The sequence below is a fragment of the Amphibalanus amphitrite genome, unplaced genomic scaffold, assembly GCF_019059575.1.
Source record: "Amphibalanus amphitrite isolate SeventyFive unplaced genomic scaffold, NRLGWU_Aamphi_draft 001165F_arrow, whole genome shotgun sequence".
NCBI lineage: Eukaryota > Metazoa > Arthropoda > Thecostraca > Balanomorpha > Balanidae > Amphibalanus > Amphibalanus amphitrite.
In genome coordinates, this window is record NW_024882659.1 from 87,503 (window position 1) to 115,141 (window position 27,639).

Sequence of the window (27,639 nt, forward strand, 5' to 3'; positions counted from 1 at the left end):
CGTCACAATCGATTCCTCTGAAATACGAATCAATGGAGACGACTGGCGCTTGGCCTCCCTTTTCTCGGTCGCTGGACGCGCCTCTGGCGACCCAGGTCAGGTCGGCGCCTCCGCCCGGGGGCGGATCACTTTTGGTGCTGCGGCGGGCGCGGTCGGGCGGCAGCGGAGTGAAGCGCAGCGCAGGGAGGGAGGGACGGGGCTCGTCATGAGGGTCTGTTGACGGTTTTATCTCTTTTAAAGCGTGACGGTGCCGAGTTTTAGCATTTTATCGAAGTGGGCGAGCAGAGGTTGTTACCGTTTTAGCCGTTTTGGGAGCAGTGTGATAGTTGAAGTGATAGTCATCCGCGAGTCCAAACAATGCCTCCGTTATTTGAGTGGGCTGATGAGAGTATCGACTGGGCCAGGTGGTACGCTGAGGTGGCCCAGCCGACAATGCGAACTCCCGAGATCCGAAATACGCCGCTGTTCGAGCGGCCCTCGCAGAGCGGAGTCGGGGTGAGTATTGACTGAGGACGTGTACGGCCTAATTTCACCAGTTCGTAAGGGCTAAGGCTTTCATCCCGGATGATAAGGGCATAATTACAGGGTACATGGTAGGTGTCATAATTCACGAAGTTCTTGGTACCTATTGGAAACAAAAGTTCGTTTAATGATCTAGATATACTTTAACTGAGCAGTGAACAGTATTTTTGCATAATAGTTAATTAGGCAGAGTAAGTCAAATAATGCAAGATGATGAGACCGTGAGTAAAAATTGTAAAATACCGTAAGCCGTCGCGCAGTGAGAAGATAAAAGGAATAATTAAAACATGGAAAAGCTTTAAATCGCTCTGGAGAATAACGCCGAGCCCCAGTAAATATTTTATTGGTACGAATTCGTCTATACACCGTCTTGATCTCAATCGCGTGCTTGTCGCATTTCACGTGCTTGTCGCATTTCACTATATCATTTTTCTTATTCAGTCATCGGTATTTTGTGTTTCAGTATTTGTGCGGCGGTAAAGGCGGCTTGATTCGCCATGTGGATCAGACTCATACTCCCGTCTTCCTGCTTGGAGATAAACGGGTTAGTAGTGGCTCGGGTGGATGAGAAACAACCGGGAACATCACTCCCGAATACGCTTTATAGGTACTTGCAGGTAATAAGACTTAAGCCAATGGGGTTATTTACTCCTAATCCAGAATGAGAAAGTAGGTGGTTATAGCCAGTTACACGTGAATATCCCAGTCATGCGAGTATGCACAGCTGCGTCAGAAAACGGCATAAAATCAATTTCCTACGCGGTCTAAAGCGTCAGAACGCCATTATCTGGTGTGCCGCATATGCACGGGTGTGTGGCGTAGCATTATGTTCGTCGGATGAGATGACGTAACCTCCCTCGTACGTCGTAAAACTAACGTAAAACGTCATCCCCGTCCCGTGATGTCATCTCTCTCGTGCGTCTCCAGTGGACCCGTGACCCGGAGCCCGAGGAGCGCTCTCTGTGGCAGTTCCTGTCACCAGCCGCCGACCCCACCGGTTCAGATGTCACCAGACGACTACCTCAGGAGCTGCTCTGCTACATTTTCAGCTTCCTGGAGCTGCGCGACCTGCTGCCCATCGCCCCAGGTAGGAGAGATACGAGCCTGGCGAGGGGGATATTATCATCGCAAGGGGGATAGGGGTTATTATCGTAAGAGGTAAATTCTTGCCGTAAAGGAGAGATTATTGCCGCTAGGGAAGGGAATGCTATTGCCGTAAGGGAAGGGTAAGTGCCTCCGGAGAAGAGTATTATCCCTCGCCCCGTTGGGGGGGCCATTTTGGCCCCCCCCTGTGGTTTTTCCTGAATAGCAAAAAAACAGCGGCGCGCAGCGCCGCCAAATTTTCAGTACCTTCCCGGGCATCAATTTGACACCTTCACACCAAATTTCAAGTCTTAGGTCACCTTAGGTCAGGAGTTATTGAGGTCAAACTGAGGTCATGTTCGAGCAAAAATGAGCAAAAAACATGCAATCTTGAAACGCTCACCAAATCTACAGTTATCAATCAATTTCAAAGTTCTTTATATAGTCTAGTAGACAAAAAGCGGCGCTAAAAAACTGCTATCTCGGATTTTCAAAATTTTTGGTTTTTGACCAAAAAAAATTCAAAAAATGGATTTTTTTTAGAAAAACTTTAAAAAAATCCAAAAAATTTCCGAATTTCGAAAAAAACCGGAATATATGTGATAGTCCCAGCGCTCTTCTATATACATACCAAATTTCAGATCGATATCTCGTTTTTTGGCCAAGTTATAGCGAAAAAACTGTTCAAAAATGATGACGTCAAATTTTTGAACTCAATTTTTAGCAATTCTAGACCACGTACGGCAAAACAAGGACCACCATTGAACTCCCCGTGACGAGCTGCATCGATTCGATACCCATTTTATGCAAAAATATTAACTTTGAAATTTGACCTAATTTGACCTGACTTTGACCTGACCTTGACCTGACCTTGACCAAAACGTGATCTAAGCTGGCCCCAAAGGCTGCCTGACCCATATGATCGCATTTGTCATGTAAAATGGACCATAAAACATGTATCACACGACACTTTCATATTGTGATCCCCCCGTGACCTGACCTCTGTGACCTGACCTGGTATCAGTGACCTCAAATAGCAAAATATGTGTTTGAAGAACATTTCCCCATTGATGATTTTCAATGAAATGCATTTTACTCGATTTTACAACGCATTTCTTGAAGTGCCTGTAAACGGTGAAATTTGGACCTTTGACCTGACCTGTGACGTCATCGGTTTGACCTAGGTCAATAAAATTGGGTCACAAGGTAGTTCCCCGTTGGGGCTATCCAACGCCGTTTACCGCTTGTCGCTATGTTGCGTGGTTCTCGAGATCTTAGGGGGGCCAAAATGGCCCCCCCCAACCGGGCGCGTTGCTCGGCAGAGCCCAACGGGGCGCGGGTTATTATTGTTGATTTCGTTTAGCCAGAAACCGCCAAGCCAAAAGTGGGATATATATGTCCCAGACTGCAGGCGTTTTTTATGTAATTTCTATCGTCTTGTTAAGTGTACCATCTCTGTTGTCGACTTTATGCTTTATGTAAATTGCAGGTAGCTTTCCTCAGGGTAGTAGAAGTATATCGCAATGCGTCTGCGACCCGTAGAGCGTATCCCTGTCCCAGTCTATGTCGATCTATAGCCCCACACCCATCCCGTCTGCCCCTGCAGTATGTTCCCGCTGGCGCGAGACGGTCAACTACCTGCTGCGCCGTCAGTACACGGTCACCATGCGACAGCTGACGCTGAAGAGGGGCAGCTACGTGACCCAGCGCTCCCTGTGCCGTATGGTGCCCCGGCTGACCCAGCTGAGAGTTCTGCGCGTCACCGGGCCTCGGCTCAGGTCACTGAAGGTCGACATCGTCGGTGAGACTCTGCAAACTGTGTGGCTGTGTCGTCTGTTTTTTTTTTTAATTATCAATATATGTGCAATCTGTCTCGTACTAATATTTCCATAGAAATGTTTTTATTTGTGTATTGTGAATTGTGATCCTCTTTCTCATTCTTATTTATCAGTTAAGCCGCCCTCCGATTTTCAGTAACGGCCTCCGAGCGGTAGAGGTTAAAATGAACTTACCTGTTGGGCGTAAATAATCAAACGATACGTATATTTGCGACCGACTCCAGCCTTTGACTCCAGAAAACACATGCCTATACTCTCTGGAACATACAATATCAGTTAACAGTTTCGGACTTTTGATATAGACTTGTAACGCCAAAGATCCTGTTCTGAGTTGAGCTCAACTAACGAAAGTTCGCCCAAAAGTCCCGAACCCATTTGCAGCAAAATAGCCGGCAGCAGCGCAGTGCTGCTTGAAAAGTGCAGGCTGGCTTTTTCAAATGCAAATATATGGAAACTTAGTTGTCCCAAGGATGTTCCCAGCTTAATAGAGAACAATAAATAATTTATAGAGTAAGAGTAACGTTTAAAACATGCCATATGCTGTCAGTTCAGTCGCGCGTATTATCAGCGGCATCTGATCGGAAACAAGCACCATCAGTTCTCCCCCTACCAGTCTTTCCTGATGTCCCTCGTACACTGTCACGGGTTCAGCACATCATCCCGACTTTCCTACCTGCCGACCCTTCCTCCAATTGGCTACCACTATCTACACCCTGTGCTTCCGCAGGGTTCCACTGCCGTCTTCTGGAGACGATCGACCTGACGTCGTTCCGTGTCTCCAAGGCGTCCATGGTGCGTCTCTGCACCCGCTGCCCGCGTCTCTCCGATCTGACCCTACCCCCAGACGGGGAGGAACACTTGGCTGAGGTGGCCGCCTGTCATCTCCGCGGTTTGCGTGCTCTGAGATTGGTGCGGACCGCGGTCCTCGACGGGAGCTGGCTGGCCGCTCTGCCTCCCTCTTTAACCACACTGAGCATGGTGGAGTGTCATGTGGAGGGGGCCTCCGCACTGGCGGAGACGAGCCTGCCGGACCTGCGGAGGTTGAACCTCTCCGGAGAGATGTACATAGACTGGGTGGCGGTCGAGCTAGCCCTGTCCCGCTGGCCGAGACTGGAGAGGCTGGATCTGGCCGAGAGCAGTGTGCCTGCCGAGCTGGTGCGGGAGCTGCCAGACCTGGTGCCCGGCCTGACCTACCTCGACCTCAGTGGTGAGTGGGGTGACCTGGACCTCGTTTCATAAAGCGAGTCCGTAACTTACGCCGGGTTTTTGGTCTTGTATTGCAATTGCCTGTGAAGCGAGGACGGTAGTTTGAATCGTTGAATTTATTTGTTTTGCAAGCAAGAACAGAAGGGAGAAGGGGGAATAAATTTATCGCTTCAGCCTTCACATGTGTTTGCAATACAAGCCCAAAAACCGGCGTAAGTTACGGACTTGCTTTATGAAACGACGCCCTGATCTCATCTGACCTTAATTGACCTCAGTAGCTAATAAACTGATCTGACATGAAGCTCGACCTCAGCGGCGAGCGATCAGATGTGATTCCTTACCTCAACACCATTATTGTGGTTTCTGACCTCTATCTCGATCAATAGGTACTGTGGTGTTTTGTAGTGACTTCAACGCTTAGCACCCGCTCAGTAGTGTACGCCAAAATCACTCCTCTCTATCCCCCTCTCCCTCTCTCTCTCTCTCTCTCTCTCTCTCTCTCTCTCTCTCTCTCTCTCTCTCTCTCCCCCTCTCCCCCTTTCTCTCTCTCTCTCTCTCTCTCTCTCTCTCTCTCTCTCTCTCTCTCTCTCTCTCTCTCTCTCTCTCTCTCTCTCTCTCTCTTTCTCTCTCTCTGCAGGTTGTAACGTCACACCATGGTCAGTCGCCTCCCTCCACCGTCTCAAGAACCTCCGTCACCTCAAGCTGACAGACGTACGCCTGATAAACGTCCAATGGTCGGCTGTGGTACGAGACGCTACCGAACTTGTCGAAAGTCTACAGCGCATCACCTCCCTAAGAGAGCTCAGTCTAGGGGAGACCCCGCGCCGCCGCGGTCCGCTTCAGATGAGCTTCAATGCTGCTGCTGTGGAGTGGTGAGTCGAAGGAGTGGGTAGGAGAGGCGGGGAGTAGTGGAACAAGGAGAGCAATAGTACATAGTAACTATCTTCGGGCATCTCGGTCGTTCCTGGTCACAAGGTGACCTTACGTGACTTGCCCTGACCTGGTGTGAACAAATTGACATGATATTTGATCAGACTGACGCAACAGGGTCGGTCTGACCTGACTCGTGCCAATTGGACTTAACCCAGGGCCAGATCAGTCTGACCTTACCTCCTGTCCTAAAACGGACTAGTCTGACCTCATTCGGCATTCGGAGAGTCTGATCTGACGTAGAACAGTCTGACCTGACCTTGACCGTCTCGACAGGCTGATCACCGCCCTACCCGCTCTGGAGAGGCTGAACGTGGCCGGCTGCTGCGCCATGTGCGACTGGGCTCTCCTCGAGGACCTGCGCAGCCTGCGCCTGTCACTGTCACCCAAACGCAAAGTCACCATTCAGGTCAGTGTAACTTGTCATAGATGCTACATGCTTCAGTGGCCATATCGAGATCATAAGATGACCATCCGGTTGCTCTGTCTGCCATCCTGTGCTCCGAATAGCGAGATGTTCTCTTTCAACCTCTGTGACCTGACCTGACCTGACCTAACATGACCTGAACTGATCTTTCCACAGCTGTGGGGGTCGATGGAAAAGGCCGTCGTCTTCTCCGGCAGGCCACAGAGCTAGCTGCCTGAAGGATGGTGACATCTGCACATATTCACCTCTCCTGAGGCCACAGAGGCCTGCCATACGGGGCTCAGTGAATAACTTGCCTCAATGCAAGTGACACTGAGAACTGAGGAGCCTGTTTCATGGTGCGTATAACATAATTCTGTAATTGCTGTTGTCTCCAAGTGTGACAGAATTATAAGCTTCCACTTCAATAGCTATCTTGTGCCTCGCGTAACGAGCAGTGATGGCCAGTAGGACGATCAGATGCTGCCATCTACGAGTATATTGCGTTTTCAGCGACACCTACAGTTACAGTAGCTTAGCCTGCAACGCCTGAGCGGCCTGAGCCCGAACTAGCCTGTAGCCTGCCAGCGAATCTACACTGAACACCGGAAAAGGCCCTGACATGCTGTCTCTATTTCTAGGTTCAAGCCATTGGAAGAGGCTGAATGCATCATCAGTCATCAGGTTAACCAGGCCTGTCATTAACTACGGGAGCCGTTCACGAAACCGGAGCGCAGCCGACCATGTTCTGCCTTCGGGTCATCTTCACTACATGGCTTTTACCCAAAACTGTACCCAACGGCTGTGGTTCATGAAATATATCGTGAACCCTCTGTGTATTTTTCTCTGTTGGATAAGTGATCTGCTGCAATGAATCGCAAACATTCGCTCCAATAAGTCTTCAAGCAATGGCCATCGCCATCGGTCAAGAAGTAGGCATGACTGCAGGACAATCCTAAATATCTACACAGCGTCAAAAAATCCCATCTTAGTCACAATATGTAACTCATCGCGCCATCGATATAGGCACAATTTCTGCACATTACTTTTTATTTAAACGTTTCTGCATTAGCCCTGGCACAGATAACAGTAACACTACAGTAACAGTAGTAACAGTAACAGTAGTAGTACTACTGTTATCTGTGGCCCCATGGTCTTTAGCAGGTCACCGGGCAATGTTTACCTGCGCCGTTACAGTGATTCGACCGCATTTCATCAAGACGTACGAACGTACGTAGAGTTGCCTTGCCTTGCCTTGCCTACGTAGGGTTTTGTCTATTTATTGGAACTTATCTTGGATTTAATGGCCTGCTTGGTCAAACTTGCCAATGTTGGCAAACCGCGCTCAAAGTGTCTCCGTAAGCTAAACGACAACAAAATTTTTGCTATCAGTAGGAGTTAATCGTGTGTCCCCGCTTTTTGTGACATTGTACTGACAGCGGCCCATTTGGTAGTTTCCGGGCGCACAGTTTTTGGGTGGAGCGATCACCCAGCCAGACATCCGTTTGATGGGCTCCGTAAAGGAGTAAACGAGGCGTTCAGATAAAGGCATAAAACGTCGCGTCGATGGACAGACCCCATCCACCTTCGTCGCGCGGGGAATCGATCGCGATTTCAAGGGACTGGCTGCTCAGGTTTGCAGTTTTGTTTTGCCGTACTGACTGTGACTGCCTCCTTTTCTATCCGTTCTTTTTAATCATGCAGGATATGTTGCACGGTCAAACTGTGGCAGCAGGCTAGGTTGAAATAAAGGAGTTTCTGTCATAAGCTTGAGGATGAACTTATTTGCCCTTAGAAAGAATGAAAAATATAAATGTGATTAAAACCTAAGCCTCATGGTAAAGTATATTTACAAAAAGGCCAAAAGAATTAGACAGAATTACTTCTTCATTCTAATTGAAAATGTGTAATAGAAATCTGAAACAGTTCACCAGTACTAACAGTCTATTTATAATTTTAGGTAAGCCGTCTCCACCTATAAAATGGCAATCACCATTTATTTGTCACCCCTCCTTCTCTCCCTCCCTCCCCCTCTCTCTCTCTCTCTCTCTCTCTCTCTCTCTCTCTCTCTCGTCTCTCTCTCTCTCTCGTCTCTCTCTCTCTCTCTCTCTCTCTCTCTCTCTCTCGTCTCTCTCTCTCTCGTCTCTCTCTCTCTCTCTCTCTCTCTCTCTCTCTCTCTCTCTCTCTCTCTCTCGTCTCCCCCCTCCTCCTCCCTCGTCCCCCATCCATAGTCTGTCGCCGTCAGAGCCCCCACAGGTGCTCCGTCGGGCTTTGGTGGGGCTTCGGTCACCATAATCCCCCCCGAGGCGAGGCAACCTTTGACCTGAGCGCACCACCCGTCGCTAAGAGTAACCGTCTGCCAGAGCAGCGGGAATGGAAAGAAATGGCCTCCAAGGATAATCGGAGTGGCCATAGAGTTTTATTGGCGGAGGTAAGCATCCGTGAGTGCACTGGAGTGGGCGCACATTACATACAGAGAATACTTGCCGGATGGAGGAACATTGTAAGTTGTAACCGTACTGGATATTAGGTTTATAACTATGAAGCTACACACTGATTGAAACGTCTCTTTGAGCAGATCGGTAGAATCACCCCGTTTATTGGCCTTTGGTATGTGGATAGGAATGTGTCAGAAGACATAATCAAACGACTATCGAGGTGGCACGGTTTGTCTGAAGAATGTTCTGTGAATGACAATATTCTGCTGGAATGTGGCAATCACTGGCGTCAACCAAGTAGCAGCTTGACCATCCGTGCTACGGTCAAGCGGCTTCAAACAGCACCCAGCCAATTCACTATAACGATTGCGAGTCGCTTCCACACCAAAACACGCACGTCTCGCGGCCTCACCGGAGGATCGAACTGGACCGCACCGTCGCCAATATCTCCCGGACACTCTGTATCCCTTCACCGGGGCTGATCCCGGGGAGTTCACTGCATCAACAAAGGATCAGTCGGTGCCATTGATCTGTGTTGAGAAAGGCGAACAGAGAAGGCTTGGGTGTAAGAGCTGGGTGTAACGAAGTTTTATAGTTTCAGGTAGACAGCTTCGTCAAGCTTCCGTAAATTATTTAGAAAGTTATCGATACATTTTTTTTAAATGAAATGACCTCGCGAGTGTGGTCAAGATGATATTGGGCATCTTTGCACCACATGCATACCTAAGCAAATGAAGCAGTTTGCAACCGGTGTGCAATCTGCATTCACAAAGAAATGGCGACATTGTCTATTTCTGAAAATGCGCTGAACTTTTGCTTGATCCGTTTGTTATTGAAACTTTAAACAAGTCTGTTGCTGGGCGCCAATATATGGTCCAGACGAAAAGCCATTTCACATTGCAAAGTTCACACATTATTTCATCAAGGTTTCGGGGAAAGGAGCACTCGTGGTTATTCTGCTGCAGAAATCCTTTACAGATGCCCGGATTCTATCCAACATAAGAGTGACAAGATTCCATTTGTAACAAACGACATGTGTGCCCGGGAAAAGGCATACGTTACCTCACAGCTCTATATCTCATGCTGTGACATGATGTGTATTAAAAACAGTTATGCAATGCGTCGCAAAGGACAGGCAAAATTTTCGTCCGTGATACTAAAAAATCATTTTTGGATTTACCGTACATTTGAGCGCTAATAGCGCACGTAAAAAAGCATACACACACATTACACAAATGTTATAATGTATTCGAAATTGAGGTCAAGCCATTTTTTGGACAATGTACACACCTCGCTAACGCAAAACAGATTTTGAGTGAATATGCACATACGGGACAGATAACATGTGTTTATAGAGTCGCATGTGAGGTAGGTATTGCACACAAAAGCATGACAAAATAACGCACGAAAATAACTACAAACAATAAGGACATATCTGTGAACTTAATATGGACGGTGTTAAATCTCACAGTAGTATGTGTGTGATGACTGATGTTTTAGTAGGTTTGCCTACTCAGTAGCCGATATATAATGTGCTAACAAATTTGAAAGCAAGGTACCGAGCTCCAAAAATATGAAGCCACCTTTGTCGGCGCACGCCTACTGGCAACATGGGAAAAACACATTTTAACTAAACACCTCCTATCATCCTCAACGACCATCAATGATAAAGTGCCTACATGTTTCATGAAATCAAACATTCACAAGTGGATCATCACTTGCAGTTTAATCAAGTTAAAACCACTGACAACTCCCAGCTGTCTCCCGATAGATGCCCTCAATCAATCGCCGTCAACAAAGTCAAATACCCTGATTCAAGCTCATCTTCAAGCACCCCTGTTCACCAGCTCAGTCCCGGTTCCAAAGCTGAGATCGGATGCACGGCATCGTTGCCCCTGACAGGCCCCTAGCTCCGAGCGATGATCAGGGATCTTTGGTTATTTCCTGTTATTGAGTAGCGATGGTCAACTGGTCACGTAATCACACAGCAGCCAGTGCCTTCGGGGCTACATGACGAGACATTTTCCTTTTTCTGCCCACGGGTTGTTCTTCTTATCGACTGCGTAGATAAGTGGGTCGGTCTTCTCATTTTCTTCAATAAACTCCTTCAGTCTGAAAACGGAGAGGGCATTTGTAAACTCACTTGGAGATGAGAGTGAGAGAGATAGAGAGGGGTAGGGAGCTCATCATAAAACAACAAACATGGTAATAAAGATAACGGAAGCGATGTTACGAATTCATTCAGTCTCTTGACGACGAAACATTTTCCATATAACCGCTTAGAAGTGCCCACAACATCTCTCAGTTCGAAGATAGTCACATGTTATTTTTCCTTTCTGCAATATAAGAGCGATGTATGACGGACCTGCAGTGAGAAACAATGCAGTATGCCGCCCAAAACCAATTAACTACCTTCTTCAATAACTCGATGCCACTTCGGTTTGTAATTGTCGGATCAGCGTCCAGCCATACTCGGACATAATCAATAGCCATTCGACGAAACGACCGCTAAACAGTTTTGCCCTTTGTTCGACATCTCACAGCATTATTCACAGGAATCCATATCGATCACACTGGCCCGGGACGTGGTCTTACGGTATAGCCCGAATGACGCCATACGGTGCAGTCCGCAGGTGTTAAAGGTAATTGTGTTTACGGCATGCGTATTGCGTATCCAAGGATAGTAACTTACTGACCAAGGATGTAATGAGCAGGCGTAATTAAGTTACCCAAAAACAAAAGCAGCAAGGAACAATACCTTCCATGCTAGCCCCTATCGACTAACGCCTTCGACATCTGCAGTTTCTTTTGTGCCCTCATTGCGACACCTACGCTCCTAATTGACTCGCAGCCTTTGGCTCCCATAATATACTCCTACAGCTCCGCCTATTGTCGACTAATTACCTTACTCCGGAGAGGTAATACAGTACATTGTGAAAGTGGGGCTGCAGTGCAGCAAGTAGGTAATTATTGGCCACAACATCAAAAGTATATCGTCAACGACCAGATTAGATGCCAACGAACACTCCCTGCAGTCACGCCGGCTAACATCAAAGTGACGTTAAATAACATATCAACATCACCCGAACACGTTTAATGTCAAGCAAAACAGGTAGGTAAGTCAGCTACCGTAATCGTGCGTGTAAGATCAAACAGCGAAATGTGTCGCTGGCTCGGTAGCGTCAGATCATGTTAGTCCTCTCTTCACGCCTCATCACCAGAGTCCAGGAAGCCTGCTGGGCTCGCAGTTCGCACATCAAACAGTCGTACAGTTCATGCGGAAAAGGAGCGGGTAATGTAACATGCTATGCGTCGTTGAAAGGGCAAATCGGGTCGCAGTGTCGATAGCAATATTTGATATCCTATGTATATTGGCACACAAGATGATGTCCTTATAACAGGACAACTACCGTTTATTAATAACTTATGAACATTTTGCTGTCAGTGAATGTCAGTCATATTAATTAAAAGCTTCCAGGCAATCCAGGACATCTAAAAGCAGGAGGAAACAGTCAAATCACACCATACATTGTACAATGGACATTGGACAATGAGTCTCACATGAGAGACATGACAACACACAAATACGACAATCCCGCTTTCAGCATCAAATCAAGTAACGAGAAAAATTCAAAGAAAGTCAAAGAACGGGAAAAAACAGCCATATAACACAATACCTACATACCTATGCAATGGACAATGAGACTTATAGAGAGAAATGCCCAAATGACACAAGCACACCTATCCCACTTTTGACAATGTAACTTACGCGGCAATACTTTTGCTCAGTGGCCATCGCTCCATCGAGGCCTGGTGCTTCATGTTCTCAATCTGCTTCGTCAGCGTGTCCTTATCCATGCCGAAGGCCGCAGCTTGTACGTCCTATACCCGCCAGACCGCACAGACCTCTCTCGTTCTTCAAAATCCGGCTCGGCTGGACGGGCGACTCGGCCCACTCTTGGGCCACTCCCTATACACGACGCTCTCCCAGCTGCCGAGGCGACGACTGAGTCAGCCGAGCGCGACTGAGCCGACGATCACCAGGAAGCCGACGCGACGCACGCCGCCGATGGAGACGAAGGTGGCGCACACGAGAGCGCGCGGCGACGAGCGGCGGCGCCCAGTGAGACGGCGGTGGCTCCGTCGGTCGGTCGGACCGTCGGTCGGTCGGCAGCAGGTGGCGTTCCCGCTCTGAAGCCCCGCTCTGGGGCCCAAATCGATATGAACCGGCGTCGCCGCCGGCCGCCGCGCCGGCCGCCGCCCCATGCAGACCTTATTAGTGGCCGTTCGTAGGCCCCAGTACGCCGACGGAGGCGTCGTCACCGCTTTGGGGAACATCATCTCGGTACTTTGTCAACCAAATGAACGCGAGCTGCTGACAATGGCTACTGAATCTTGATAAGGAAGACGCGCTACACAGGACAAGTTCTCATCCACTTCATTTTACATATCACATAAAAATTGAGGGGTAGGTAACTGACATTGCGAGAAGCTCGATAATGGGGCAGGGTGCAGGGAGATGGCCTTTGATAACGGTATCACCAAGCTATGTCTGTGATGTAAGCTTTGTTGATACAACTTCAAAGGCTGTGTTGTGTGTTTTAAGGCAACATGCATGGGCCTTCTACCTGGCTAATCTGGTTGAATTTAGCATTCAGCGGGGATAGTGAGTAGAAGCTCATGAATTGAAAATAGATTGATGATAAACATGCTAGTTGACACCGGTCACTTTCAAAGTATAAAAAATACCGAAACTACTATTCGCTTCTTGTGTTGGAGAGGGATCAACGAGCATTTCTAAAATATCTGTCAGAATCATCGCGATTCCATCGCATTAACCTTTTCAGGAGACCATTGGCTGGCTAATGTGTCTAATTCGGCAGAAATCCAGTCCTCATTTACCAAAAAGGTCATCATAGCATCAACCATCAACCTTTGCTTGGCCACGGGATGAAATATCGATACCATTGGAGAGGCGACTTGCGCGCACAGCGTCCACTTATTAGGTTATATTCGGACCGATGGGGTCAGATGTCAGAATGCGATTACAGTTTTATGTGACAACACCGAGCACGTCCGATTTATCAACGTTTTTTTTTTTTTTTAAGAAATCAAGTCCGGATGGAGAAGGGGTGTCTGTGGGCCCGGGTGCCCCGCTAAGCAGTGCTTGTTGCGAATAGCGCCACAGACCCGTACCACCCGACCTCGCTCGCGCTCGGCTCACCGTTGACGCGACAATTCTAATCGAAAGTTAAACGGATGGAAGTTGTAGATGACGATACGATACACCCCGGGTAAGCATGATTTTCTCCTCTCCCTCTCCCTCTCCCTTTCCATCACCCCTCCCCCACCCATCATTCTTCTCTGTCGACAGGTGGCATTTTCGTCCTGATCGGCCCAGTAGCCCCTGAGTTATAAAATGGATGCAATAGGTGAAAACGCTCAGGTGACCTCCCAAGGTCACCAAGGTCACTTTAACTCACCATATTTGAAACGGCTGATGAATTCGTATACGACGGATCAACTGGTGCCGTTTTCGTCTCGATCGCCCCATAGTTCCTGAGTTATAGATGGGCTGCAACAGGCGAAATAGTCAATTACAAATTTACCTTTCAAGGTCACCAAGGTCACCTGAAGTCACCATATACAAACGGCAGATAAAGCTATCTATCTTGATTCGTGCAGTAGCCGCCAGCCAGAGGCGCGATCCGTTCCAAACTATTTATTCCGGCGACCCGATCCAGCGGACGGCCGCGTGATTGTATAGGTATACCCAGCGGTGTAACTTTCTATATGTATGGGGGTGCAGGTGCACCCCCATCCCCTGAAAGTGCACCCCCATCACGTCAAAGTGCACCCCCATAGGCTAAGCGGCGCACCACACGCCGCCCGACACCGATAAGCTCTTGAGCAGATGGCGAGGGTGATTTCCCGGCTACATTCCGTCTCGTGACCGGCGTCGTGATGCTTGCGGGCTTGGGAAGCGTCCAGTCGTATCGTCCCCCAAAAATGGGTGAAAGGGGCACCCCGGCAAAAGCGGGACTTTCTCAGCAAAAGTGGAGCGCCCGAGGCAGAAGTAGGGCACCTCCAACGTAGGTTGGGATCGTCAAGCATAAGACTGGCGCCCCAGCGGAGGAGAGGCGCCCCCAGTAGGAATGAGGCACCTCAAGCATGGATTCGCCCAGTAGAAGAGCTTCCTCAGTAGAACACGGGCGACTCCAGCAGAAAGGGGCGCCTCACCAGAAGAGGGGTGCCCTAGCAGAAGAAGGACACCCCAGCAGAAAGGGGGCGCCCCACCAGAAGAGGGATGCTTCCAGAAGAAGAGAGGCACTCCAATATAAATGGGGCACCTCAAGCAAAAGTTGGGCTCGTCCAGCAGTAGTGGGGCGCCCCCAGAAGAAGAGGAGCGCTCCCAGCAGAAAGGGGCGCCACACCAGAAAGGGGCGCCCTACCGGGAGAGGGATGCCTAAAAAAGAGAGGCGCCCTAATACAAAAGGGGCACCTGGAGCAAAAGTTGGGCTCGTCCAGCAGCAGTGGGGCCGGGGGCGCCCCCAGCAGAGGTGGTGGGACGCCTTTAGCAAAAATAGGGCATACCCGGCAAGGGAAATGTCAGACTCCAGCAGAAAAGTGAAACCCCAGCAGAGGAGGAGCGCCAATCAGAAGTAAGTCTCGCCGAGCAGAATGAGGGGTGACCTCAGCAGGAGAGAGGGAGAGGCGACCCCAGCAGTAGAAGGGCGCCCAATGAAAAAGGTGATTCCAGCAAAAGTGGGTCTCGCCAGTCGACGAGCATAAAAAGGGCACCCCAATTCTATAAGAGGTTGGAATAAAAAAGTAAAATGCCATTCGTTATAAATTCAATTGATTGATTGATATTCGTGCAAACGAATTCAATTTTATTTCATAATACCCAACTTTGTACCATTGGACTCATCTGCATCCATAGGCGTCGCCAGAGATTTTCGGTTGGGGGGGGACAAAATCCAATTTGGTCTTTAATCATGCCTTTCTATAGTCATTACTTACACGTTTTATATGTCACTCGACGCGCCATGGCGCGCGAGGAATGCAATGGTGATGCAGTTTTTCCTCTAGCTATGAAATGTAGAAAGTATTTTTTAGGATTTCCTGGGCAAAATCAGTTACGTCAGTTAAAAACGCATTACCCGTTACGTTAGTTTAGCAGGGTAGAGCCTATTAATGGGAAGGATACAATGGGTCTGTGGGGCCCCTCCCCCTCTTTCCCTCGGACGGGTCCGTGCAGATGATCCCAAACCTTATCCAGAAAAAAAGAGTTGCAAATGATCCAGGGAATCGGTTCGCCCTTCTAAAAATCCATATTCTAGCATGCTCAGTTTCCGTGATGGATTTATCGGTGCCTTCGACTCGAATCCGACCCCGGCTTCCAAAACCGACTTCGACTCCGGTCAGAGCTGTCGACTCCGACCGACTCCGACCCCGACCTCGCAGCCCTGCTCAGAGGCACACGTGGCCCCTCTATGATAAGGCCCGTGTAGGTCTTCATAGGCCTGTCGTAAGGATGGTCATCAAAGTCGAAAGGGCCCTCAGAGACTACCATGGGTCCGCCCCTTGCACACCGATGGACCCTCAGAAGCCAATATGGGGCTGTTGAGACCGGCGGAGGCCCTTAAAAGGACTGCCAAAGTGGCTCTCAAAGATTTGCGCCCGAGCCTTCAGAATCAGCGGTGGAAGATCGTAGTGGTGTTCATAAGTGCCGGCCTGAGGGCCCTCAGAGGTCAGTTTGGGTCCCTCGGAAGCTAGCGTGGGATCCCTTCTTAGAGTTCAGTGGGACTTTTTAGGAGCCTACGCACGGCCCTCGTTAGCCCTGTGGTACTTTAACGGCACTTGAACATGTCACAGACCTTTGGCCAGAGTCGGAAACGACCCCAACCCAACCCCGAATTTTTCGAGCTAGGTCTTGACACTAAAATTTCGTGTCAGCGTGCTAGACTGGTGAAACCCGAGTGTAAAATTCAGCTAACACCAGCTAAGACATGGATTGAATCGAAGTTTTGATATGTTCGAATCTGGAGTCGAAGTCCTGAATGTTTTGGCGACTCTCACTCCGACTCTGGCTGGGACTCAAGACTCCAACTGATTTTGACTTCACAGCCATTCTTCAAAACTACCCCCACTTCTTGCCGACCCCAAAATCTCATCGGATCTGCATCGATCTCAGGGGGTGCCCGGTTGAAGGTTGGGGAGGGGGGGGCAAGCTGCCCCGCTTGCCCCCCCCCCCCGTGGCGACGCTAATGGTCTTGACACTAAAATTTCGTGTCAGCGTAGGTACTAGACGGACCCGGTCTCTGCGCGTGGACGGAGCGCTGCTCCCGAGAGGAGGTAAGGGGGTCGCTCCCAAGTCCCAGCTCCACAACAGTGTTGAAAACCGAGTGTAAAATTCAGCTAACACCAGCCAAGACATGGATTGAATCAAAGTTATGATACGTTCGAGCCTGGAGTCAAAGTCCTGAAAATGTTGGCGACTCTCACTCCGACTCTGGTTGGGACTCGCGACTCCAACCGATTTTGACTTTACAGCCATTCATGAAAACTACCCCCATTTTTTTTGCCGACCCCAAAATCTCATCGGATCTGCATTGATCTCAGGGGAAGCCCGGTCGGGGGTGGGGGGGGGGGGGGGGGCAAGCTGCCCCGCTTGTCCCCCCGTGGCGACGCTAATGTATAATGTATGCACCATCTATGCACCTTGGAAGCGCCCCTATCCTCATTGAAGGTCGCCCCCATCACCAAGTGCACCCCCATCTCAAAAGCAAAAGTTACACCCCTGGGTATACCGCTCCAAGCCACAGACGAGATCCCGATCTCATAAGGGCATGGTTTTGGCAGGTTGCCAAAGCCAATGCCTGCGCACGGCTACTCAGCAGTAAGCTATTTCAATTTCAATGGTGCTAAATTCGTCCCGATCGGTTCAGTGGTTCCTGAGTTATAAAATAGCTGCAATGTTGGCGGTCGAATAGTGTTGTCCCCACGAACATTTAGGTTATAAACTTTTTTGACAAAAAGGCAGTAGAAATTTCAAAACATTTGAAATATTTTGAAAACACTTCACTCAGTTAATTTAGGTTAAAACATGCCATACTTTGAACATCTATCAGGGCTTCATTTTCAGTCTTCCGTACACCGTCTAAAGCACGTTTATGAGATAAACCGTAGCGATCCTGCCCTGCCATCTATTGGCCGACTTTGTCATTGTTGCCAAGGCGACGACGATGCTGGGCGACGGGGTGCGACTCGTGCTGGTGGCAGTCGGTTGAGGACGAAAGCTCGAATCGTGTAAGCTGAAAATAATTCGAACGATTTTGATTATCATTGAGAAGGAGGTAAGCACGACTTTTCATATTTCTCAGCTACCTATCGCTCCTTTGTCTGCGTCTTGCGACGCCTGTTGGCACTCGTCCAGTCCGCAATGGGTGGGTCGTCGCCGTCTATTTTTGGCTACCATGGCTCCCTGTTGTAGGCGATGCCTCTGCAAGCTATCACAAATTTGCCAAGGCGTTATTTTCGTTGTGAGCGACATTAGATGCGCGGGTTCTTTAGCCGTTATTTTCCATGTACTTTGCGACGAATGTAAGGCCCCCGCCCCCCACTTGCCCGCATAACTTGAACTCATTCGCTGCTGCTCCTGCCTAACTCCTGCCTGGGCTTTCAAAAGCATCGCCATTCAAAATATAGATAAATAAATACCATGTTGTCCCCTTTGCTTATCTTTTTTTGTATGAAAACTACTTTTTTCGGCTCGATTTTATTGTTGTTTTGGACACTGCCGGATCCGTGGTGGCGTACTTAGGGCCTTTTCCGGGCCTTGCGTGGAGGGGAGAGGCATTTGGGCATTTGAGGGCATTTGGGGGTGGGAACATGCCTACATACTCAGACTGAGACGTCAAGCGACATAAGTATTAGGCTTTTTTACGGCGAAATTGAAGCTCATTTACGGGTCAAACGCTGGGCCTGGATGTCATTTGTGTTACCGTCAGCCCGGAACCCCGTTCTTTCGAACGTGACAGAGTGACGACTGACCAGTGGCTTGTTGATGCTGATTGCCCCTACCATTTTTTGACTTGCTTCTTGCCATCTTACCAAAACCCAAAACCTGGGTCATTAACCTGAACTTTAAAATGGCCTCTGTTGACTTCAGACCGACTGTGTAGAAACAGTATGAAGTGCGATTTATATTTATTGCTTCGAGGCGCCTCGCAGCTCTGCCATGTGTGACTCCGACGTAGCGACCCTCGTAAGGCACCTAGCGGGTTCCCGGTTATTGAACACAAAAATCTTAGTGACGTAAGGATAACTTTGCATTTGCCTGTAGCCAATAGCCATGTTATGCAATGCAGTTTACGGAAACTTGTCATTTACCATATGATATATAATGTTTTGCTTACATCGTTAGGTCGATGTCAGTAGTGCATGGCCATTGACCTTAAACCTCTGTTTTCCAGCTGAGCTGTAAATCTGATCCAATCGCAATCGTGTACTCTGATCATGGAATCGAACAAGAAAGAACAACAGGGATACCCTATGCGGCGCGAACGAAGTTTTCACGTGCATCCGAGTAGAGCGGTGAGTACCGTAATGATTGAACAACGATAGTAATACTGTTTTGTTTGATTAAAAGAAGCGCTGTTCCGTCTGTTAGCTCATTCCTTGTCGAGTTATCAATGTATTTCGCACCGCATTGCAGGCACATATTCGCACATGCCGTGGGATCTACCCTCCACATTATCCACAGTCCAGTATGCTGAGAAGATCTCACCTGGCAAGTGGCATCTAAACATACCGATGGTGTTTTCGATATGCTCGTCGTCAAATTTACATCCAGAAAATTTCGTCAATGGATTGTTATTAGAGCGTGAGAGCGTGAGTCGATTCCATTCATGCTAGACGAATTTTTTTATCCCAGGGCTATGCTTACTGCGCTATATTTCTAGATTTTGACGTGCCGCTTGGGGCCCATAACAGCTGAGTTTCGCTCATTGAAGCGACAATAGCGTGCAACTGCAGACACAACGCGAACTTGCACTCGCCGTCAGCGGTCTGCACGGTGGTTGATCTTGTTCGGCGCCCACCGTTGATCGGCGCGATCGAGCCCCGGGCCCCCGGCTGACCGGCCTAGGCGCCCACAGCATCACAAATGCTGTCATGCAAACGTCTGAAACTGTATTGCTCTGAATCGTTATTTAAAGCAAATGCCGACAACTGACTATCGATATTCGAGGCGCTTCCGTGCTCCGACTTAGCCGAACATGCTGCCAATTAATGCATCTACTGAGCGGTCCGATATTGAACAAATTACTGAAGTTGCAAATGGACACGCGCTGGCTTGCACTGAGCAGTTCCTGAGAACTCCAGTATTGAACGGGACTTTGAAGCCATAATGTGCTCTGTTGAGCTCACCCTCCGCGCTAATGGTATAATGGTATAGGAGGGAGGGACGGAAATGGGCGAGTGGAGGCCTCGATGTGACACCATTGTTCAACTAGTCACCGATAGTTTTCTTTCGCTTTTATCCACGGAAGATTCTCGAAAAAAAAGTAGATTCTTGCTGTCACAGTTCATGCAATTAATAACTCTGTCCGTGACATGTATGAAGATGAGATTTTGTAACATTGCAATGTTTCGTGAAATTTTATTCACATCGCCACATTTATCCTACTTTCAAATTTCGATTGATTGATTTTCGCCACATTTCGTTTCATGCTGTTCTGCTATAGGTAGTTGTCGAGATCAGCCACGTTTTTCTCCGGATTGGAGTCGTTGGCGCATTATCACGTTACCGTCGGGGTCACTGAACCGGATGTCATCGACCTCAACGCAAAACAATCCGTCAATACCCCAAATTTTGGTGTTTACATATCGTGAGATATTTAGCTTACGGTCCTTGACTTGATGTTTGATAAGGAGTGAAACCCCTTGTAGCGCCATATTCTTTCTTGTAACGGGCAACGGCTCTTTATCGAGCCGTTACCCCGTCAGCATCCTCTCTTGCTGCATGGTGCGAGTTAGTTACGGTCTCTCGCCAGTCGCCAGTAACACGGATTACTTGTATTTTTTTTTTGTACAGATTCCTAGATACGTCTGATACACCATGACCAGACACGTCTGATTGTGACCCAAGGATGGTGATGAGTTATGGTTTCACTATCGGCGATCTGCTGACTGCTTCTCATGAGACGTGCTGCTTGGCGCCTCGCATGGGTCCGCGACGCGTTTTGAGACGGACCAACGTAGCGAGGCGCCGTTCTGGCGATCCCCTGCCTGGCAGTGTCTTTCTGCCCGTCTGCGGGTGACAGAGGCGTGATATGGTGTCGGAGCTGGGCAGGGCGGCCCGGAGCGACTCCCTCCAGCCTGCACGGCCCGGGAGCGGGCCCGGCCGCCAGCCCAGGAATGCAGACGGCGACGTGACGGCCGGAGACGTGACGGCACTGTCATGACGCAGACGTGACGGGAGTGACGGCGGGACGGGGACGGTCACGTGGTCTGTGTGACGTGGGTGATGACGCGGGTCCATTGGGAGATGATGAAACCCTGCGGTAGTGCTCTTCTGAAAGGGACCTAATCACTAATCAGTCGACCTCAGCGCTATTCTGATGGTGGTGTATTTTAGGAGATAACATGTGGACCTGCATTGCTGAGGGTTTTGGTTTTCCATGCCGTTATGCCGGGCCTAGCGGTCGGAATAGCAGAATTTAGAACGTCCGCCGACATGATACTCCTTTCACTTTATAACGCAGTGATAAGCAATCGGTGGCTCCCGAAGGACTGTCTAAAATGATTTCCATTTACAAAATTCTCTCCATTATTTTTCTTCATGAGATGCACAAAAAAGTCGTAGTACCAATTTTGATGGTACAAGCTGCAACGCTTCTAAGAAGAAATACCTAATTTATTGCTGAATGTCCATGCATTTGGAAAAGTAAGAGACGATCTGCGGAGACTCGTAAGAAGTTTTCTTTTTAATTAATCTCGGCATAGGAGGATATAGCATTAGGTCGAAGTGATTCCCCATATCATTATATAAATCATTGCAACGTCGTCACAAAACTGAAAAAGCCAATTATCGACCTGCAAAGTTTTTAGGCGACTTTATCCAGCGTTCTGTCGTTGAGTCTGAAAATAGTTTCATTTGCTTTACCTTTCCTTCTGATATCTATTAATTGCGATCGGAGTTGGAAGAACATGCGATAATGACACTTGACAGAACTGATCCGCAACGTCTTCCTTGTCACGAGATGCCTATTTTTACTGAGCTGGCCTGGCGACACTTATGATGGGCTAATTTTAACTCGAACCCGGCGAACGCATCGGCATAGCCCAAAGGCGCTGTTTAGGAAATGGCTTACTTGAAAAATTACCACTGAAATGGTGCTCTTGATGGGTGGGGTAAATAAACAAGAATAGGTATGCGCTAAAAATACGAGAGGCATTGTGTCGGGGATCCCTGGCTAGTATACGGACCACCGCACGCCAGGGGCGGATCCAGAAAATCTCCAAGGGAGGGGCCATTAGAAACCAGGAGGCCCCCCCCATAATCCCACCTGTTGGAGGCCCCATCTTCCCACTTGTTGGGCCCCCCCCAAAAAAACTGCGTCTATTGAGCTTATCTAGCTGTTCAGGCAACATCTCAACATCTGTGCAGGCTTGGAGGCCCTCTGTGCAGGTTAGGAGGCCCTGTAAAAGTGGTCATCTCTTTGAGTATAAGAGACCTCCAAGTTATGAAAAGCTTTACCAATCTTCTAACAAAGAAGTCTTCTCAGCTAGTCTTCTAAGAAATAACTAAGTGGGTAGGTTAAAAAAAACTCATCGGATTTCGGCCACTTTATTTTCAGGAGGCCCCCTTTTCAGCTTTTTAACTTTTTAACTTTTTATTTTATTTTTGAAAAAAAAATCGGCCAAGGGGGGGGGCCATGGCCCCCATGGCCCCCCCTTGTATCCGCGCCTGCCGCACGCGAGGTTATGGGGTCACGGCCGCGCAGACAAACCGTGTAGCACATTCCTGCATTCTGTAAACACTGGTCTGCATTCTATTGAATTAACATCTACCAACACAGATTACGGGATGTGGGTTTTGGACTCGTGTTTGCGACGGTCGTGGAGCCAGTACGGAAAACAAGCGCAGTGAAATTCATTGTTCGTCGGTAACGACTGGCTTACCGATTTGTTGTCAATCGAACGGACACGGTACCATGTCGCTGACAATAGATCTCGCCAGCCTTATCGTATTACGGCGAGACAGCAGGTTTGTTAACTGTCAAATACGAGGGCTAGCGTGATCTGGCGATTTGTTCGTTGAGTTTAATTAGGGATCCTCATAGGTACAGGATTTTGTGTTGATTTTGTGTTGATGGACTGCAATCACTTGCGCGTGGCTCGACTACCTATCAACGCTATAAACGCCAACAAGATCGATGACAAAACGATGCAGCGAAACGGTGCTTTGTAGCTTGTATATAGTTACCATCTCAAGGCGTGGAAATCTTGGGTCTTTTGTTTTGACTGCCTGTACAGAACGCGTGCCCGAAGGGCTGGTCATTTTTTATTCACAGGGTTGCGCATTTGGTCCAGTTTTAGCTTTTATCCTTTCATTTTTAAGCTTAAGATGGATTTTGGTTGCCATCATTGAATTGAGTTCAATAACGCTTGCCGTATCTCTCGACTTGAGAGTCGTAATGCGTCCGTGATCCGTCCATTCTGCCGTCGCTGCCAGTGTTTATGTGTGTGCGTGTGCCGAGAACTCAGCGCGTCTGTCCCCACCCCGCCCGAGCAGCCCCGTCTCCCTGATGGGCTCGTGTGCAGCTATGAATACCCGACGAACCCCTCCCGGTCCGTCAGTTTCGCCCCATTACACCCCCTCCTCCCCGGCGTCAACTAACATGGTTTTTCCTCCGTTGCCAATATCGAACTGACGTCTGCCGGCCGCTGTACTTACTGTTGTTTCACGCTTCTACCGCTAGGAGGCGGCCGGTTTTGCGGCTTTGCGGCGCGAGAGGAGCTTCGCAAACCCGGCGCCTCCGTTTCACGTGGTGAGTTTTGGTGACCTCTGCCTGTTCGGGGGATGTGATATCTGTGGTGAGTACTTGGGAACGGTTGCCGAGGAGGAGCAGCTCAGGATGGTGAGTAGAGGACTGAGAAGGTGTAGAGGAGTAGTAGAAGAGCTGTAGAGGAGTAGTAGAGGAGGTGTGTAGAGGAGTAGTAGAAGAGCTGTAGAGGAGTAGTAGAGGAGGTGTTGAGGGATAGTAGAGGAGGTCATGTAGCATGACGGAGAAGACTAAAAGGATACGAAAAGGAGGACGTACTGGCCATAGGCGGCGGAACGGGGAGGGCACCGGGGCACCGTGCCCCCTTTGATTTTGGCATTTTAATATTAGCCCTATGGGCGTTGCATGGAAAGGATGGGACCAAAAGCCGGCAGTGCCCCCCCCCCCCTCAATTGAAGGTGTTCCGCCGCTACTGGTACTGGCTAAATATGGATCGTAAAAATGTTCGTACGTGAGCTGATGTTATGCTTTGGGGTATGATGGCCGTGTCAGTGTTGGCAATGCGACTGATTTTGCGGTGTGGCCTGATATTTTGTGCTAAGCGGCACCGCGTGAGTGGTTTACAAGCCGTGGTGTGATAACATGATGGAAATCTCAGGCAGCGAGGGTGTGCGGCCTCGTTCCTGGAAATAATCAGCAGAAGGAATTCGATGATGCCTTCTGCAGCCTGCAGGCGCCTTGTAGCTGTGTAGTGTGCGTTATATCCGAGCGCCTCAAGCGAAAGTCGCGAGCAAAGTGTACATACGTACGTGCTCGAGAGCCGATCTGTCCTACCTATAGTTTCCAAGTGCCGACCGCCGCGCTTGTGCGTGTCCCTGAGTGTGTTTGGAGGCAGGGTGTGCGCGGAGTGTTTGCCGAGTGTTCGTGAAGTTTTTGCGGAGTGTCTGCGTTACCGAGTGCGGAGTTTCAGAGTGGCCCGGCCGGCACTCCCACCGGCGGCGGTGGGGGTACCGCCCAGCGCCGCACCCAACCCCCGCCTGCCGACCTGAGGTCACCCTCGCTGGCCCTACGGAGACAACTGTACGCCAATGTCGCCGCTAAAGTGGTGAGTATAGACTTGGGTGTTGTCTTTTGGGAGAACCTGCTATTCTGGGCGCCTTTGTTTGTCTCAGTGGACCATAATTATTGGGTGTTATTCGGAAACCCATAATTATGGTCACTAATGGTAAACCAGTAATTGGAAGGCATATGTGTCCAATTTAGTTAATTTGTGAAATTCCTATAATTGCCTTCATGATGCAGGCTTCTGTAATTGCAGACCCCACATAAATTGCTCACTTATGTCAGTGTAGGCCGTTAATGCGATTGCACACAATTCGTAAAAGTGAAAGCTAACAAACGCTGGAAGAACGGCTAAAGGAGCGTTCAAACCTTCTCGGGTAAGATATGAGCTAACATATAATACAATACACGCATTGTTCTCTTATGTTAGCGCCGTTCAGACGTGTAAATATCGCTGTGTCAATGTGTGCTCTCTCCCTGCCCAGGATACGGGGCTGGGCGGTCGCCGGCCGCGCCCCGTCTCTGTGGCCACCTCAGCCCCGGCTGCAAGCATTGCTACGGTGACAACTACTAAGCCTGCCAGTTCGGTTACTGCACCGGCTACCACACCATCTGCCGCTCCTGCTTCCATCACCGAGGCTGCCCTACCAGCCACCGCGACTCCGTCTGACCGAGATGCCAAGCCGATTCGCGATTCAATTCCCACTACCTCAACGACTACTTCTCCGGTTGGTTCTACATCAGCTACCACTGAAGCTACAACTTCATCCTCTACCGCAGTTTCTACCACTCTGACTACCACATCGGCTCAAACTCCGACTCCGACCTCATTCCACTCTCCTTCGATGTCTGCCAACTCCACACCGTCAACCAGTAGTCCCACCACTGCTACCCCACCACCGCCGCCACAGCGTCAGCGGAGTTTCTCAGAGGTGCTCCGAACCACTGCGCCAGCCCCGACCAGCATCAGACGCACCGGGCCGCAGCCGGGGAGCGCCGCTGCTGCCGCTAGCGTCCGTACGGGAGCTGTCACTGGTCGGCCGCCACTCGCTCAGGTACGGTGTGTTCTGGGGAGGGGAGGGGGGAAGGACGGGATGGTGTGGGAGGTGGATGATCAGCTTTTGGTGGCTGTTGATAATGGGGCGGGGGTGGGAGGCGGGAAGTAATGTTGGGGAATCTCTTACACCTTATATTTTCTCTAACTTCCAATTTCAGACTTGAACGCTCTCAATGCCCTCTCGTTGCAATTGTCTCCTATCGCAGATGCTTCAGTTGGTAGATACTGTTGTTTACTCATTCACAATCCATTCCTGATTCAAATGTTTGCTGTGTAGTGGGGTGCTAGTATAGTGACGTTGGATATTTACGTCCACAGCGAGCCGGACCCAGAGCAGGTGTCGGTGCTGCCACCTCCTGGGCGACCCGCAAACCTCAGCTGCCCTCAGCGGTCGGCAGAGGCGTTACTGCTCCGCCATCTAAGGCCCCTGCAGCTAAAGCTGCCCTTCCAGCTGCCTCGAACAAGGATGAGGGCACACACGGGGCAGCAAAGGCTCCTGTGATTCTGAGACGGACTCAAAGCCAAATAGCTATGGCGGGTCGAACCAAACCCAGCCAGGATAGCCCAGAAAAGGCGAGTGATGTGATTATCAACGGTTGCCTTAGTTAGAGTACGCCGGCAGCGAATGGAAAGTGGGAACTATTTGAGCGAGTTGTAGATATTCAGAACGGAAGCTGTATCTGAATAGCCGATGGCTTGGATATGAGATGGTGATGGATCACTTTGTTTTTGCGGTTCATGCCTTCATATGAAATCCTTGGGCACTTTTGTCGCGCGTACATTCATAAATCTCTAGCCATTAGCTCTAGCCAAAATTGTTGTGAACATGGATTTTTTCACTGGACTTCGTTTGACCGCTCGTACCGCCCACAGGGAACGACCTCTGCCGTCGCTCCTCCTCCATCCCCCGGGCCTCGTCAACTGAGCTTCTCCGAGGTAGTCAGCCGCCGTCCACCGTCTATCACCACCCCCGTACCGCGTCCCTCCCTCGGAGGTCGTCGGCGCAGTGTATCTGAATCTGCCAGCGGCCGGGAGGGGGCGGAGACTGTCCGTGAGGCGGTGTGTGCGGGTGGTGCGAGAGCGGAACTCGGTCTGCGTCAGAGGAGCTTCTCCGAGGTGGTGGCTGGATGTGGGGCGCGGTATGGATCTACCAAGGAGAGAGAAGCTTTTGGTGGGATGGTGGATGGTGTGGGGAGAAGAGTGGTGGAGACTCAGGGTGGTAAGGTGGAGACTAAGCAGACTGATGGGAAGAGTCTCAGTGGGGATGTTGTGGATGGTGGTGGAGGACGTGCAGTGAAGTCATCACAGGTGACTGGTCAGTGTGGGGAAGCAGGCTCGGTGACGGCAGGCGCTACCACTACCGCTACTGGAACTCCAGAGCCTAATTCCAGCTCGGTGGAGACTGAGACGGAGACTCACCAAGCGGCAAAGATAGGCACACAACCACCATCCACTGCGGCTACCCTGCCTGTTCCCACCAGCTCCGTCCAGGCTCAGCCTCCTGGACGTCCGAAGCTGAAGGCTACAGGACCCGTGCCGCCCGGCCCCAGGCAAACAGCAGCGCCGGCCGAGAGTTCAAAGCTGCTGCAGCCACAAAATCTTACCCAGCGCTCAGTGAACAGCCCGCAAACTACAGAGAAAACGGTGAGTGATCGGGACGCCCCGCATGGCCTGCGATAGACGGATAGAGCTGAGAATGATGCGTGTTTTTGGTTAGGGCGTACTAGGATAGATGAATTTTCGGTTATAAGGTTGTTATGGTGTTACATACATACTTACTGTTTTGGATAGATGGAATAATATAGCGGCCTTTATGTGCGTACGTTTGTTTCGCTGCATTTATTGGTTTCCACGAATGCAACACGGTCACGACTTTTACCATGCTGGCTGGTTTATCCCAAAATAACGATAGTGCCGATTTATAACGTTCCGAAAATCTGTTTTTGATCGATTATGAGCTCGCTCATTCAATATCGATTTTATCGATTCTCGTGACTTATCAAAATTCTGGATTCGGGGATATACTGATACATTTAAACGTCTGAATATATGCGTCATTATAGTGTCTGTTATTTGTAAGTAA

General features: G+C 49.5%; 2 protein-coding genes and 1 long non-coding RNA gene across 19 annotated transcripts in view; 2 read left to right on the forward strand and 1 right to left on the reverse strand.

The window, feature by feature from the left end:
- The first annotated feature begins 131 nt into the window (after window positions 1-131).
- On the forward strand, window positions 132-6,822 carry LOC122370748 (F-box/LRR-repeat protein 7-like). Its single transcript, XM_043346618.1, has 9 exons — window positions 132-495; window positions 986-1,066; window positions 1,450-1,609; window positions 3,212-3,406; window positions 4,171-4,650; window positions 5,287-5,521; window positions 5,856-5,988; window positions 6,163-6,344; window positions 6,627-6,822. Exons 1-8 carry the CDS (start codon window positions 358-360, stop codon window positions 6,214-6,216), a joined length of 1,476 nt encoding a protein of 491 aa, XP_043202553.1. The 5' UTR covers window positions 132-357; the 3' UTR covers window positions 6,217-6,344; window positions 6,627-6,822.
- Window positions 6,823-9,650: 2,828 nt separating this feature from the next.
- Window positions 9,651-12,554, reverse strand: LOC122370753. Its single transcript, XR_006254602.1, has 2 exons — window positions 12,193-12,554; window positions 9,651-10,535 (listed from the first exon to the last, which is right to left on the reverse strand). It is a non-coding gene; the product is annotated as an uncharacterized LOC122370753 (long non-coding RNA).
- A 5,096-nt stretch (window positions 12,555-17,650) lies between these two features.
- Window positions 17,651-27,639, forward strand: part of LOC122370749 (MIF4G domain-containing protein-like) — a 37,596-nt gene continuing 27,607 nt past the window's right edge. For 8 of the 17 annotated variants that reach the window (XM_043346619.1, XM_043346620.1, XM_043346626.1 and 5 more), the window contains exons 1-3: window positions 17,660-17,782; window positions 18,902-19,022; window positions 23,414-23,482. In XM_043346619.1, coding sequence (XP_043202554.1) covers window positions 18,945-19,022; window positions 23,414-23,482 — 147 coding nt within the window. In that variant the 5' untranslated portion in view covers window positions 17,660-17,782; window positions 18,902-18,944. Of the gene's footprint in view, window positions 17,783-18,901; window positions 19,023-23,413; window positions 23,483-27,639 lie in introns of all 17 variants that reach the window. The other 9 variants (XM_043346623.1, XM_043346624.1, XM_043346635.1 and 6 more) reach the window with 3 other exon arrangements.